The 16,178-nt window shown below is 45.8% G+C and overlaps 1 protein-coding gene across 1 annotated transcript in view; it reads right to left on the bottom strand.

The window, feature by feature from the left end:
- ADAMTS17 (ADAM metallopeptidase with thrombospondin type 1 motif 17) overlaps nucleotides 1-16,178 on the bottom strand; it is a gene marked incomplete at both ends in the record, with an annotated part of 292,773 nt that overhangs the window by 102,681 nt on the left and 173,914 nt on the right. Inside the window, 3 exons of the mRNA XM_080913724.1 lie at nucleotides 3,101-3,267; nucleotides 13,078-13,223; nucleotides 14,920-15,021. Of these exons, the coding sequence (XP_080769850.1) occupies nucleotides 3,101-3,267; nucleotides 13,078-13,223; nucleotides 14,920-15,021 (415 nt within the window). The remainder of the gene's footprint in view (nucleotides 1-3,100; nucleotides 3,268-13,077; nucleotides 13,224-14,919; nucleotides 15,022-16,178) is intronic.

Raw genomic sequence — 16,178 nt, 5'->3', positions numbered from 1 at the left:
ACAATTTAGTGGGAACAAAGCCTGCTATTGGTCTGGTCACATGGTTCTGAACCTTTGGACATTTCTGCTGTGACAAGATCCCACAGGAAAAGCCGAAACAGATTTGGCAAGTGGCCACCTCAGTGACTCTCTGTCTAAAGACTTTTCCTTTTTGGGGTCTTTTCTGAGGAGTCTTTGTCCTCCTTTGGAAGTGGAATGGATTTGTGGTCCCAAGTCCTCCTTCGGAAAGTCTACCTCTGCAAGAATTCTTTTTAAAAGGGGGGGGGGGGAAGTATATATATATATATATATATATATATATATATATATATATATATATATATGTATATGTATATATATATATGAGAGAGAGCGAGAGAGAGAGAAAGAGAGAGAATACTGCTTCCCCTTTACTGAACTGTGCGTCATTTGCCTAGGAATTCTGCAGCGATAGCAGCTCTATGAATAGGGCAGTTAATGTGGAGTGGGAAGGACCAGAGCCCAACCACAGGGATCACTCCTATCACGGCTCAGCTAGAATTGTGCCTTTTAGAAAGAGGGGTTTCAGGGGAACATTTATCACTAGCCATCTGAATAAGCCATTTATTGGTTCCTTGTTGCCCTTCTGAGATGCTTTTTAAACATGCAGCCTTCTGTTTGTAACTGAGAAAAAATGGAACCTTATACACAAGAAGTTGTGGCAATTTCACCACAGAGGACATTTGGGTCAGGCTACCCTCGAAAAGCTCTGAACCAGAGGTCTCTCCTTCAGTGACCAAACACCCCCAGTCTGTAACTCTCATCAAATATGGCTGGCCTTTTCAGGTCAAGGTATTTGTTAGATCTAATTATTTGCTAAGTGTGTAGAATGGAACAAGAGGCACATGTGTGGGAATGCATCTTAGACCTGTCAAAGTCCTCAAGGAGCTTCTCTGAGAGGGAGGCCTGGGCTAACAGTTTTAGATATATGATGATAAGGGGGCCCAAACATTCAGCCATTCAAAAGCAGTTAGTGGTCAATAGAAAGTTAAGATAAACTTGCTTAATACCTGAATACCTGAAGCAAGACTGGTTAAAACAAAGCAAGAAAGCAACAACCCCCACCCCAAAGCTGAGAGAAAATCTGGCTTGAAGAAAGGAGGAGAGGACAGAAGAGGCTTCAAACCATCTTTCCCTAGCTCTCTGGAGACAACAGAAACCTTGGTACCAGAGTGGTTCCCATCATCGTGAACTGCTGCACTGGGACACGGTGGCTGTCTCTGGTAATGTCTTTGTTCCAATTAGGGGTCTGAATATGCCTGAGGTAGGTCAGAGCCTCTCGGCTGCTCATGCATTACTTTAATGCCCAGACAGAAAAGTAGGGGTGCCTCCAAAACACCCTCTATTTTGGGAGAGGGAAGTCTCTTGTCTCCTCTCTCTTTCTTCAGGGAAAGTTGGGGATGAGAAAGCTGGGCTCCTCCTGAGTTCTGGCTAAGTGACAGCACAACCATCATGCCCCACCCAGAATACCCTACCTCCCACCCCTAATCCCTTCTACCCCACCCCACCTCCATCCCATCCCCCACCTCCCACCCCACTCCACCTCCTACCTCCCAACCACCCCCAACCCCCACCTCTCACCTCCCCAGTCCCCCACCTCCCATTCTTCCTCACCCTCCACTCCACCTCCCACCCACTCACCCCACCCTCGTCTCCCACCTGCTAAGAAGGTATCTTTTTAAATACAAGGAAAAATATCCGGGGAGTGAGTGCTTCTATTACTTCTAAGGTCCTCAGCTAAGCAGGTGCCACTGAGGGCACTGGGGGCTGGAGAGATGGCTCAGTGGTTAAGAGCACCAACTGCTCTTTCAGAGGTTTTGAGTTCAATTCCCAGCAACCATATAGTGGTTCACAACCATCTGTAATGAGATCTAATGTCCTCTTGTCTTAAGACAGTTGCAGTGTACTTATATAAAATAAATAAGTAAATAAACAAATCTTAAAAAAAAAACAATAAAAACAAAGCAGGTGCCACTGAAAACAACATGTGTTACCTTACAAGCTAGCTCAAAACCGAGAGGTCAGAATGTTGGGCTACAAGCTGCAGATCTGAAGCTGCTGTTGCTGGGGATTTCTGGACATTTCCCTCCAAACATCTAGGTGCATTTGAACTTGCAATTGCACGGGGGATTTCATGGGAAAGAAAACCAAGGCTTGATGTGAGAATTCACTCTTCTGAAAACCATTCGGGGAGTGACAGAAACCAGACTCAGTTGCTTTAGTCCTAAGGGACCCTCACTGTGCCCGTGACACCTTCCTTCCTGCCAGAGTATTTGGGTACTGAGAGCTAGTGTGTTATTCTGAGTCAACTCTATCAGCTGCTGGAGCTTAGACATCATGTGACCTGTCATCTCCCATCCTCAGACGGTGACTGTGGACCTAACCTGTGCTTGGCTTGTGGTATGTTTAAAAAAAAAAAAAAAAAAAAAAAAAGGATCACACTGTCAGTATTACAATACAAAGTTCTGTCTCTTAAAGGGGAAGAGTTTTAGGCAAAACCCCAACACTCTGGACTAAGGCGTTGGTGTGTCCTCACCTACAATGACATCACAGACTGTACGGAGGCATGGCTCAATACTTAGATTTGTTTCTGGGGACTGAAAAATATAGTGGCAGCTTATAGCATAGTCGCCTGGTTAGGGAGAAAGCTTTTAGAAAGAAAATGTGTCCTGTGCTGGCTACCCTCTTTCCTGTATTGCACATGGTTCTCAAAAGTCTTCCGAGTACTCCAGGCAAAGAGTAAAGCTAACCCAAGTGAGCCAAGGAGAGCAAAATGGTACACACTCAAAGCACACCACTCTACACTTGGTACCTCAGAGCGTGGCACAGTGGGAAACATATGCTAGTATGCTTGCCTTGCTGAAAACGGATTTAGCCTGCTGTCTGCCTTTACAGCCTGTGTGGGGAGATCTCAAGTTGTTAGAATTCAGCTTCGCCATTGCGGAACAGGGCAGAAGGCAGGAGTGTTCTCAGGTGGGCTGGGGTGGGAGTTGAGGATTATTAGCATTCCTAACTGGGTTTTATAGTTCTTGGGAAAAGAGAGGGAAGAGCTACATGGAAAGGAAGGGCCACATGCTGTCACCATCAACCACCACTGCTGTCAGCAGGCCTCTCTTCTTGCTGCTCAGTCGGTCATGGGCTTGGCACTGTTGGTCCCGGAAGCTGGGCACACCCTTGGGGCAGGGCAGGTTCTCGCAGGCAGCATGTTCCACGCTGGCACCTTGGCAGTGTGTGCCTCCAGGCCCAGGGCTAGAAAGAAGAAGATCTGTGTTAGCCAGCTGGTCTGGCAGAAACGGTAGAGGTATTGGGCTGTTGCTAGAAAGAGGTGGGTAGGATTCCATAGTTACTGGGTCTCTCATGTAGATGACATCTGGGTAAGCCCAACCCCATACCATGTTAACGTGTGTTCAGCAGAAAAAATGCATCAGAGTACTGGAAATAAAGGCCACCTAGAAACAGAATACAGTGAGTGTCAGCTCAGCAGGACCTACACATTGTATCTCCCATCCCTCCAGATTTAAGACTCAGTCAGGTAGAACCTTGATCACCTCAAAGGAGATTTTGCTACTTTGAAAGAAAATCACTATAAAGGCTTTTGAAACTCTCTTTGATACATCCCAGAAGTTTGCAAGCTTTAAGAGAAATAAAGAGTTCTCATTTCTAACAAGGTGGGGTTGTAACTTTCTAACAACTCTGGGTGACCATGACATTCATGCATGGTCAGTCTCTGGGTATCAGCCGGTTAAGTCTCAGCTCTGCAGGCGTGGTCTGGAGCCCTAGGTGTCGATGACTGGGTATGCAGTTCTAGGAAACGGGCTGTGCTCCCTGGCCGAGTGCACAAATCTAAGGTTCATCCAGACAGAATGGTGGGATGCTAGCTGGAATGGCCACAGTGTGGCTTAGCATAGCTTCTCTGAGAGGCCCCAAGGTGTCCTTGAGGGACTCTGACCTAGACAAGCTCGAGGCTTCCATACATCATCATGGTGCCAAGGACATGATGACAAACTGTGACTACTTGCTTTTTACTGAAATTCAGCATAAGAAAGAAAACTTATACACTCGCATGTCTGGTATCTGCATTTTGTGCTCACAAAACAAGTATTGGGGAGGTGGGTATTTCTCTCACTCACTCTGCCTCTCATCCATGGGCTGCCCTCTAAATCATGATGGTTTTAGAGGAAAGATGTAAGAATAGGGAATAGCAAAAGTCCTTATAAAAAAAGCCTGCATTGACCAAGGGCAGGTCACACTCTATCACGGGAGGAGTCAGGATGTTACACATGCTGTAACATTCTGAATATTTGCTTTGAACCCACAGGTAAATGTAGGCCATGCCCTTTATTTGGGGAACTGCTCTTTGCAGCAGATGAAGAACATCACATCACAACAAATCAAAACAAAAATTGTAGCAGATTAAAATGCAAAACTGCAGGGCCAGTCCCAGCAGATACACGAGGTTCAGGGAACTCTGTGCAAGAAGGGCAGACAGACAGACAGATAGACGGTAAGAGCCGGAAGATCAGGGAGTTTGCTGTGAGGTTGTGTCTTCTAGGAATGTCAGAAGCTACACCGATAAAGTCTCACCCACATGACTGAATAAGAGCTGTACAAGGACAATAGATGTGCTAACACATAGAGGGAAATGCCCACAAGGCCTCCAACCTATACAAAGGACTACAGGCAACAGAGGAATGCTGGGAAAAATGGTCCTCCTCAGGGAACAGCACACTAACTAGTCATCTAATATGAATGGTCAGCCCTGAAAATATATGTACTTATAACATTATACAGACTAACCATGTTGTATTTAAGAATATATATGTATGTATGTGTGTATGTGTGTGTGTATGTGTGTGTGTGTGTGTGTGTGTGTGTGTGTGTGTGTGTAAAACAACAATTAATGAAAAAAGGAGATCATGAAGAGAGCATGGAGGGGCATATGGAGGGGGTTTGAGTAAGGAACAGAAAGGGAAAATGATGTAATTATATTATCTCAAAAGACAAAAGAAACTGTTTAAAAAAGGATATAGAAATGTAGGAGAGTATCTTCAAATTTCAATGAAATGATACTCAGGCTAGCATGAGAAGAGTCTCTAGTTAAAACAGGCTTTGTGCTTAGCTTTGTAAATACAAGGTTCTAGAGAAGCACTAAAGAGGAGCAGGCTTTCTCCCCATTTCTACCTCATCAGCACCATCAGGCAGTATCCTCCTGCATGCCCAAGGATGGCTTTGAGTATAGGAGCCATGGGAGCCATTGAGGCAGAGTCCTGTCCTGCTCCACACTCCAGCTTCTCTCCTCTGACACCCACCTTGCCTTCCCAGAGAGTTCAGCTTATGAGTTGCCCCCCCCCAAACCTTCCATACGAAACCACTTTGAGAATGGTAACAGTCTCAGTCCTATGCATATAAGAGGCATCCTCATCCAGATGAGACATAAAGGCTGCTTACATCGTACATCGACACATCCTGTATCCATCAGAGTTCTGGTTGTCTCTTAGTATCCATTTCAGACCAACTCTAACACACACACACACACACACACACACACACACACACACACACACACAATCTGTCTATCTATTTATCCATCTCTCCATTCATCCATTCATCCATCCATCCATCCATCCATCCATCCATCCATCCATCCATCTATCTATCTATCTATCTATCTATCTATCTATCTATCTAATCTATATATAATCTATATAAAGCTAGGGTTTCTTCACAGTAAACTTACTCTGGTCAAAGTGTTCACAAGGGCTGGGGAGATGGCTTGCTGGCTAAATTGCTTGCCACACAAGCATGAATAATAGAGTTTGGAATCCAAGAATCTATATAAAAGCTGATATTCTGCCTGTACTTTTAGCCTTGGAAGACTGAGTAGGGATTCCCCAGAGCAAGCTGGCTAGAAGAACTGGCTATCTCAAGGATCACAGGGTTGGATTGGGAGATCGTGTCTTAATGAATAAGGTGGAAAAGCTATGATGGGTGGTTTCCAACACCAATCTTGGACCTCCATATCCATGTGCACACAGGATGCACAGTTACATAGTGCAAACATGCACACACACACACACACACACACACACACACACACACACACACACAGAGAGAGAGAGAGAGAGAGAGAGAGAGAGAGAGAGAGAGAGAGAGAGAGAGACAAAGGAAAAAGAAAAAATTCATAACTCAAAAATTGATTAAAAATAATTAGAATCGTTATTCTGACCAACAGGAAAAAAGAGAAACTGAGTGACTAGTTGTGTGGTTCACTACTCAAGTAATCTCTACACCACATATATCATGGTCACATAGGCCAAAACTCTCCATGTCTAGATTTACAGTACAGGAGTTTCTCAGATTCACACTTTTGCTTCCTGTAGTTTCAGTTATGGACAATCAAACATGGTCAAAAATATAAAATAGGAAATGCCACAAATAATATAATTCACAAGTATTAAGTGCCTTTATTATAGCCCATGGTTGTGATTATTTTGTTTACCATTGTTAGTAACCTGTTACTGAACCTAATGTTAAAGTTAAACTTCTCATGGGCCTGGGTGTCTAGGAAGAGGCGTAGCACATATAGGGCTTGGCATTATTCATGGTTTCAGCTTTCCAGTAGACAAGAGGGATAGCAACCATAGAGACTGTGGAATAACTGGGCTATCAATGGGCTCTTCCTACATGCATGGCAGTTCTGTAGAGAGACATAAAGAGTGCCTGTGGAGGGTGTGGCTGGGGAAAAGGTCTATAGAGGACAACACAGGTGGGACTGAGTTTACCAGCCATTCCATGCTGGGTGGCCTGGACAAAGCCTGAGTCATAGACATAGGGGGTTGGTGCTTTGGGAGATGTTTTGCTGAATCAACAAGGGCAGGGAGGAGAGGCTGGATCCACCTGTGGCGGGTGTGAAGTAGAAGGCTAGGACTCTTGTTCACCCTGGAGGTCTTCTGAAGCTATTCAGGGTGGAGTAAATCAAAACACATCTAGGAAGACTAAGACAACAAAATCCCAGCATGACGTAGCAATTAAACAAGGGCAGTAAAGATGAGTTCATAATAGAATAGTCATTCTCTTTTGAGAGAGAACTAGAAGGCTCAGGCCTCTAGGCTCCACAGCTCAGGTTCCATAGCTCTGTAGGGCCTGTGGCAGGGAGGTGCTAGCAAGTTGAAATCTGACCCTAATGTGGGGGCCAGGTATATGAGGATGCACAGAAGATAGTCTAAGAAACAAAAACAAAAAACAACCAACCTAGAAGTTCTTGACCATGTCTTTCTGATGCAGACACCAAAGATTCAGTGTGGGGTATGAGGGAAGGATGACTGTTCAGGGCTGTGAGCTAGGAGTGGAGATGGGAAACCATACAATTAAACATCAAAGGATGTCCTGACATAGAGACAGTTGGACATGAGGGTTTTAAAAGATGCATCTCTAGGGCTTAGTTGCTGGCTTATTGCTGCACAAGCATAAAGACTAGAGTTTGGATCACCTGCATCTGCATAAATGCTGGGTGGACATGGCAACCCATTTGTAATCCCTGCACTTGTGAAACAGAAACAAGATCTCCAGAGCAAGACAGCTATTGAAACTAGTTGGGTTGCTGAGTTCTGGATTTAAGACCCTGTCTCAAAACACAAGGTAGGGAGAAATCAAGGAAGACACTGTTCTCCATAAGCATGAAGACAGACATGCATCCACACACATAGGACCACACATACATACATACATACATACATATGTAAAAATGATGCATATCTGATGTCTATCCTCCATATTAAGGTGTCATCATTTAGGCCCTTCTAACATTGATACACCTTAGGCAGATATAAACTAAAATGGCTTGAACAGGCTCTGCCCACAAAAAGGATATCCAAGAGAGTCATGCAAAGGTGCTCAACTTCACTGCTGGTGAGTAAAACCCAAACCTTAGGAGATGCTGCAACATGTCTGCCAGAATGTCCTCAGTGGAGAAGACCAATGTCAGCATGTAGCAGCAAGGAGATGGAGCAAATAAAGCTCATGTGCTCACTCATGGCAGCACGTGAGAGACAGCCACTATGCAAAGCTAGCCTGTTGTCATGTGGTCACACATGCAGGTACCCAGAGCCAGTACTTTCACTTATGTGGTGCTAGCATACCCATACATGGATGCTACAGTGTGTGTGAGCCTGGTGGTAATGAACAATACTTTGTAGGATGTCTCAACTTTCATTAGGTTTGACTTTTATAAACATGTTTAAGAAAAACTGAGAATAAGCAAGTGAGGCTTTGAGGAGAAACAGGTGTGGAGAGAAAAGTGTATTTCATCCACCTTGGATACTCCCCAAGCTGTTCCTGTCTCCTACTAGAGTTGGCTTCACAGCACCACAGACTGCCCTGAGCATCCACAGAGAAGCAGTAAAGATAAGGAGACAGTAGATTGAGTGATGGCAGGCTGCCTTTCTTTAGGAGGGATAGGTCAAACAATTCCATGTAGTCTTGTAGAGACATCTGGTCTACCTTGGCATAATGTGTTCTAGTGTTAAGGTCTTTGAAAAGTATCTAAGCCAGATTGGAACTGCTGTTAAGACTAGAAAACTTAGGGTTTTGTCTGTCTGTTTGTTTGTTTTTATAATGAGAAACTCATTAAAGCACACGGGGGACTCACTGGGGGAAGGCAAGCACAGTCATAGAACTCTACTCTGCCCTTCTGAGTACCAAGTACTAGCTGCTCTTTATTCCTTTCTGCAGGTTTCAGGATAAGGAGAGAGCTTTGTACATGTGCACCTGAGCCTTTCTCTCTGCCTCCCCACTCACCCAGCATCAAAATCCAGAACAGAGATGAATTTTCCACTGACTTTAACCAAGAGCAATACAAATGGTAGGAAAGAACAAATGTAGGAAGCTGGTTCAAAAACACAGATCCCCCCCCCCCCCACACCTCTGTGTATACTGGGAAGTAAAACCACCAATAGCTATAAAAACCAGGACCAGGAAAAAAGGGTGGGGTGATGGGGGAGTCTCTGGCCAGTATCTTTGGACAGTGAATAAACCAGCTGCAGAAGAGAGGGAAAGGAGCCAGGGATGTGCAGAGAAAAAACCATGGGGAGAGGTTCATGGGAATGTTCCAAGCTGTACACAGTGGTAAGCTCTGGCCATCCTCTCGGAATATCAGGGCAGTGAGCTGTCTGATTTAAGGAGTGAGACAGAGAATATGTTGTTGTGGTCAGAACTTGGCACAGAGTCCGTGATCAGCTGTGCTTTGTAACAATCATCACATAGGCATTGTGCAAGATCAGGCTGTGCGCTCTAAGCCTTAATCGCCTGCACCGCTGACCTAGTTACTTCAGGAAACAGCAGGCCTGCTGGGATCCACCTGCCCAATGTCTGACCCTGTTTTCCTCCTCTTTCCTGGGTTGGCTCCAGGAAGGTAGGGTGGACTCTTGTAGACTATTTTCCCAAAGGGACAAAGCAAGTTGGAGCTGGATGGTCACAGCAATGATCAGACTGACCACAGAGGCATCAATATTTCAGGATCAAAACCAGGCCATTTTCTAACTTGAAACACCCAAGGCTGGGGTGACATGCTCAGGTTTGTTCCTGAGCATCTCTGAATGGTAAGTGACAGTATTGAAGGGAAGGGCAGGCTACACGGCCTGGCTTGTTGGAGCATCCGAGAGGTGATGCAGGTTAAGGGAGCTCATCGGTGATCTGTTGTTTGGCCTGATGGATTTGGTTAAGTTTTTGTGTTTCTGAAGGGAAGAAAGACATCAGAGATGCATTATGGAGGCCCAAGAAAGGCGGAAAGATTGCTTCTCCTAGGAAGGCAGGAAAGGAGCTGGCTCAGAATATTTTATGGAAACCACCCACTGCTCTGCTGTAGCAGTACAAGGAGGAAGCTTACACAAAATGAAGCTGGACCCCTGCTTTACCTGGGGTGGTCAGGGAAGGGGCTCCTCTGGGGATCAGAGATTTACACTGAGATCTCAATAAGGGCAAGTTAGGGCTAGGGGAGTGCCGTTGAAGGCCCTGGATTGGACCATCGTGGCTGACTTAAAGACAAGATGCTTCACGGTGGGGTGTAAGCTGAATGGTAGTCATGCTGTTCACTAAGACAGGCTGGTAACGAGTGTGAGAAGGTCACTGTGTTCAGAAAAAGGGATGTGAAGGGGATGTACTTTAGGATCTTATGCCGAGGACATCTCAGACTACATGGGCCTGAAATCCAATGGGAAGTACTTCCGGGAGATGAGATGAAGAGACCACAGAAAGTGCAGGTAGACTGTGGTATGACTGTAAGATGAGGACGAAAAAACCCACCAGAGCTACAAAGCCAGAACAAATTTGGGAAGCACATTCAAGGAGGAACCAATCTCATGGATACCCTTGATTTGAGAATTCTGCTTTTTTTTTTTTTTTTTTTTTGTAAAATAGAAATTACCAAGTCATTGTGTGACCTTGGGCACAGAGCTGTCTGGCTAATAACCAACAGAGCCCATGTAGTCCACAGTGCTCCAGAAAATTGGTACGTGGTGATGGTAGGCCCCATTCACCTGACTTGCTTTAAACAGCTGTATGTGGTACAAGGGGAAAACCATGGACACGGGGCTGTGCCCTTGAGTAAGGCAGAAATGAGGGTGATATGTAGACATGAACAGGGAGGAGAGTGTAACTTACAAGGGTTCCAGTTTAAAATCAGGGTAAGGGGAATTGTGGGAGGGTGGGCAAGGTTTTGTATATCTTTGCTCGTTGCTGTAAACCGTGCCTAGCAGTATCTACACTTAATGTTTACTGAGAGAGGGGGGGCGGGGGAAAGTCTGTCAGGTCACAAGGAACACAGGCTTTCAGGGAACAAGAACAGTAGCCGCCTTTTTCTGGTACATTTTTAGCACCAGTCTGTCTCACAGCCATCAGGCCAAAAGACTGGGTGAGAAGGAACACACACCGTTGTCCTATACCACTGTGTGAAGAGCACACAAGCCTCTTTACAATTCTCTCAGTCCTCAGTGACAAAGCACAGGAGGTAAAGAAGTGGTAAGTTTATGATGGTGACAGTGCTGAGGGGAGCGTCTGGGCACAGTACGGTGCGGTGAGTACTGGCTGAGAGCACAAATTCATGAAAAAAAATGGTATAAGCTCTCTCTTCTGGGGCTACCGGATCTGGATGGATGGGACGGGATTCTCAACACAGATAACCTAAGAGCAGGGTGAGCCAGGATGGGTACAGCAACACAATTCTAGGAATTGGAAAGTCTTAAGGAGACTCTTGCAAAATGTTCCCTGGGTAGGACAGGGCAGTAGGAGGGCAGGTCAAAATGCAGTTAGGATTTTGACAGTCTTGGTGAGGAGCCACAGAGCTCTGGAAAGTCTCCTCTGCAAGTTGTCTCTGGCAGGAGGATCTTAGCCAATATCACTGCACGACAAAAGGGTGCCGCTGATCCCTGGAAAGTGTGCTAAAGCATTTTCCCAGCCCTGGGACATCATGTGGTATTCGAAAGTCCTGCTGTCACCTAAATAAATCAAGCTGCCTGGCTTGTCAGGACACAGGGAATGTTGAACATTTAAGAGGCTCTGTGTGATGCTTACTGGGTACCACCTGATAAGGATTGACATATGTGATAAGCCAGAGGAGACAAGTATGCAGCTAAGGCTCTAAGCACAACACAGACAGCCTACCTCACTCACACAAGCTCCTCCCATGCTGTGCTGAGCTGCACTGCTGCTCTGTGAGTTACACAGAAGGTGGGTGGCATCCTCCTGGCTCTGCTAGTGATAAGGACCACTGATAGTATCCACAGTTTTTATAGTTGTTACTAGTTGCATGAGTAGACGTTGCTGGATGTTGTAGTGTAAGGAATCTTACAGAACGTGAAGGCTAGCCTGTGCCAGGTTTTACATTGGGGTCTTCTTCCTCTCACATGCCACTGGGCTCTAACAGGGGAAACTAAGGCCCAGGGATCAGGAGGGTTTTCCTCAAGGTCAAATGGCCAATGACTATGACAGCTGAGGACCAACCTTCAGGTCTATGGATCCAAACCCACTTCCCTCTTTTGAGAATTAGAGCTATTTCAACTGAACCATGTTTTTTTAAAAATAAAATGGAATCTACCCTCCAATCACATCTTACCACTCAGCCAGAGGTATTTAATCATCTTCCCCCAGCCAGTCCCCTTAGTAGGAGGGCATTGAGGCTTTCAGTTAAGTCATTCCTAAGAGTTTAAAACACCTACTGTGTGCCAAACATTCAGCTGTATTTGAACAAGACGTTTTACATAATGCCAATTGTTACAGATCAATAAAGATTATGATGCTACTGTCACCTACTACACTATGGATGTCACTCCTCTTTATAAAGGACATTCTCCTAGAATTAGTTAGCTCTTGGCGAACCTGGGTCAGTGAAGGATCTAATCACCCCTGTGATTTACCTGTGCAGCCTGAACATTGAGACTTTTTTACAAACAAGAGGTATCTGCTAATTAGTCATCAATATGACCTTGGCGTGGAAAACCATTTTCCCATGGAGGTGTAATTATTACACTGGAGCATAAAAATCTATCCCTGAAATTTCCAAGGCAAATCTCCTGTGGTGAACAGGAAAGGTCTTTGGTATATCATAGTCTATGAAAATTTAGAAGAAAAAAAAAAACCTATTCCCCCCATGTCAAATAGTTCTAGAAAGACAAACAGTGACAATGATTTAGCTGAGCAAATACTGAATCCATCCAAAGATACTTACTTCCAAGCACATGCTCAACCTGCTCCCGGATCTGTCAAGGGCAAGTTGAAGGTCAGATACCTCATCAGGAAAGTCTTTATGCCTCCTGAGAATGGCCTTCAGCCCAGTAGACCATGGTGCAGTTAAGACAGATTGTTATTTAGCTGTCTTGGGGAGTCTTTATACCACAGCCAAGTAAGGGATAATGGTGCCAGCTTGTGCTGGGACCCCACTGTATCTCTGTGCTCAGAGAAAGCAACTCAATAGTCTATTCTGCTTCCCTTTGTAAGACAATTCTCAGTGTTGGGGTTAAGACCCACAGAATGGGATGCCCCTGTGGTAGGATCTGAGGGGGCACTTACGGGGGATTGTCACATTTCCTCTGCCGGAATCGCGCTCCTGTGCCACACGTTCGGCTACACATGCTCCAGGTGCTCCAAGGACTCCAGTCCCCGTCCACATGCTCTGGGATGGGCGTCTTGCTCACACACTCTCCAGCCCGGCACCACTGAAATGCACAGATGGGCCACACTCAGCAAAGCTTCTGATACCCTAAAGACTGATTCCTTCATGGTGTCAAAATCCACTTTGAAATGTCTATGGAAGTTGAGTATTTTAGGGCGTGTGTGTTGGGTAATTATTGCTCAGCCTCGTATGCAATCTCCCTGGAGTTTGGAGCTTGTCACAAACTTATCCAGGGAATGTGCTCTTCAGAGAATTTCTAAGTTCTCAAGAAATGGATTGATCCACGCGGCAGGAGAACACAACCAAAGGTGTACAAACTCTGAATAATGTGCTTGTGTATCTCTCTCCAGGAAGGCAACAATTTCAGCATCTGCAGCCAGAACTCCAAGGCTGGGTTTAGTACTTAGAAACAACAATCAAAGTCAGGTGTGGTGGTGCATGCTTCTAAAGCCAGCCATGGGAGGCCAAGGCCAGCCTGCTCTAGGCAGATGGAGGAGCAGAGGGATTAGCTGTAGGTAGATACATTCTTTCTGAGGATAAAAGGAAACCAATCTCTAAAGCAGATTTCCCTGAGCATGTGACCCAGTGCCCCTCCTAAGCACAGCATCAGAACAAAGCATCTCTTTCTGTTTTAATTATTTCAAGGCTTCCAATAAGCCAGGTGTGGCAATAAGGGGCCTGAAAACCCAGGATTTGAGAGGCAAAGGCCTTGAAGGATCACAAGTTCAAGGATGGTCTGGGCTATACAGTGAGTTCCAGAACAGCCTGTGGTATACACAGTGATTCTATCTCAAAAGGGACAATGAGAGAGAGAGAGAGAGAGAGAGAGAGAGAGAGAGAGAGAGAGAGAGAGAGAGAGAGAGAGAGAGAAAGAGAGAGAAAGAGAGAAAGAGACAGAAAGAAGGAGGAGGGGAGGAGGAAGAAGAACGAGAAGAAGAAGAAGAACTAGAAGATAAGAATAAGGAGAAGGAGGGAGAAAGAAGGGGAAGAAGGGAGGGAGGAAGGGAAGAAGTAGGTGAAAGGGGAAGGAGGTCAGGAGGAGGGAAAGGAGGTAGGCAGAGGAATCATGAAATCGCTTAATAAAAGCTTGCTCAGAAGACTGAAGAGGAAGTTGTGGAGCTGCAGGTCCTGTCCACCTCTTCTCCCCCATGCTTAGAGTCTCACTGCTTCAGTAGGATTGGGTTACTGGATAAAACCTAGCTAGAACGATTCTCATCAATGTATAGCAAATGATCTTGTTTTCCGTTTAACATCTACTCATTCAAAACCTTTTCCCTCGTGAGGTGTTGGTGGCACTGGCCTTTGATTCCAGCACTGGGGGGTGAGAGGCAGATAGTCTCTGAGTTTGAGGCCAGCCTGGTCTACAGAATGAGTTCCAGGACAGCACCGGCTACACAGAGAGACCCTGTCTTGAAAAACAAAAATGAAACCAAACAAAACCCAACCTTTCCCATTTACGAAAATTCGCTTGCATGACAAAGGAGTTCATTTAATAATAATAATAATAATAATAATAATAATAATAATAATAATAAAACTATCAAGGAAGTGATCGATTCTTGTGGCTTCCTAAGAAACAAGGAGTGACAGAGACACTCGGCCTGCAGAGGGCTCCGTGGGCATCCCTAGAGTGCTCAAGGGTGTTTCAGAGTGTACAGGGCCTTCCAGACAGGGAGAAGCTCATGTCCAGGAGATGAGAGGCTGCCTGCCAGGAGTGCCGGAAGGAAGCCAGGTGTTACCTTGTCTGCTCCACACTCAGTGCCATCCAGGGGAGGGTCCAGCTTGGTCTTGCAGGATGTGTCTCCCTCTACCAGGCACCATAGCCCAGCACACATCAGATGCTGTAGGATGAGAGAAGCAACCATGAGTGCCTCCAGAAGGCTCCCAGAGGCGGGTCCCAGCTGGGGTCCTAGCGGGAAAGAAATCGCCGCTCCAATTTAGGATTTGAGACACACGGGGAGAAGGGGAGGGTCATGATTCTGGAACTCTGAAACCTGCTCCCTAGCTTACTCAGCTCAGTGGGATTCTTGCATTTACTCCGAGAAAGGCTTGTCCCCCGGGACTGAGTTCAGGAGTTCCAAACTTGGGGTATTCCTGGGGGTGCTCCCCAGGAGTGGTCAGTAAATCCCACTGAGTGGATGGGTAAAGCAGATACCCATGGGCTGACAAAGAATACAAGCAACAGGCTTAGTCTTACTTCACCAGAGGCAGCTTCAGCGCCAAGGGTCCCATGTGAGTGAGATGGTGGTTTAAGCGGATATCCGAGGAGCCAGAAATAGGAGGCTGAAAGGCAGAGGCAGCCTTCTATTCTCCCTGCCTGGCCTCTGCTGAGCTGGGCATAAATTATTACAGTCTTTTACCCAGAAAAAAAAAATCGGAAAGCCAATGAATACAGAACTAAAGCGATTCTACTAAAACAGGAATAGGCCTCGAAAAAAAGTCAGACTCCCAGCTGTACTAATGAGACATTTGGATATTGACGAAGTGTTCAGAATGAGACAAATTATCAAAATTACCAAGGCAGGCATGGCTGTTCTCCTTCCCCAGAGGACTTGTGAGAAGACAGGACCATCAACCATAAGAGATGGGGGCTGGCTGACCCTGTTCCTTTGGGAGAGGGATTCTGGACTATGTTCTACACGTGGCTTAGGGTGTCCTAGTGGGACAGTCTGTTGCCCAAGGCTGTTGATGAGTTACACCCATCAATGTACCTTTCTACACTTTCCCCCTGTAGATGGCCCCTCACAGTATTTCCTGGGATTGCTTCCCACATAAACTACTTGCACCCAAATCCTCATCATGATCATGGCCTGAAAATTGGAAACAGATGTTCCTACGGCGCCTTTAAAGACACAGTGCTTCCAGAATGCCAAACCCAATTCAGGCTAAGAGGCTTGAGCGGGAATGGGGAGACCTTACTCTTCTCTGTGTGGCCAGCAGATAGCTGATGCCCTTCAGGCAAGACGGGGGATGTACCCCCTGCATAACAGCTCAGGGA

This window comes from Micromys minutus, assembly GCF_963924665.1.
Source record: "Micromys minutus genome assembly, chromosome: 3".
Taxonomy (NCBI): domain Eukaryota; kingdom Metazoa; phylum Chordata; class Mammalia; order Rodentia; family Muridae; genus Micromys; species Micromys minutus.
The sequence above is the reverse complement of the archived record's forward strand: the minus strand, read 5'-3'. Positions and strand labels throughout refer to the sequence as shown.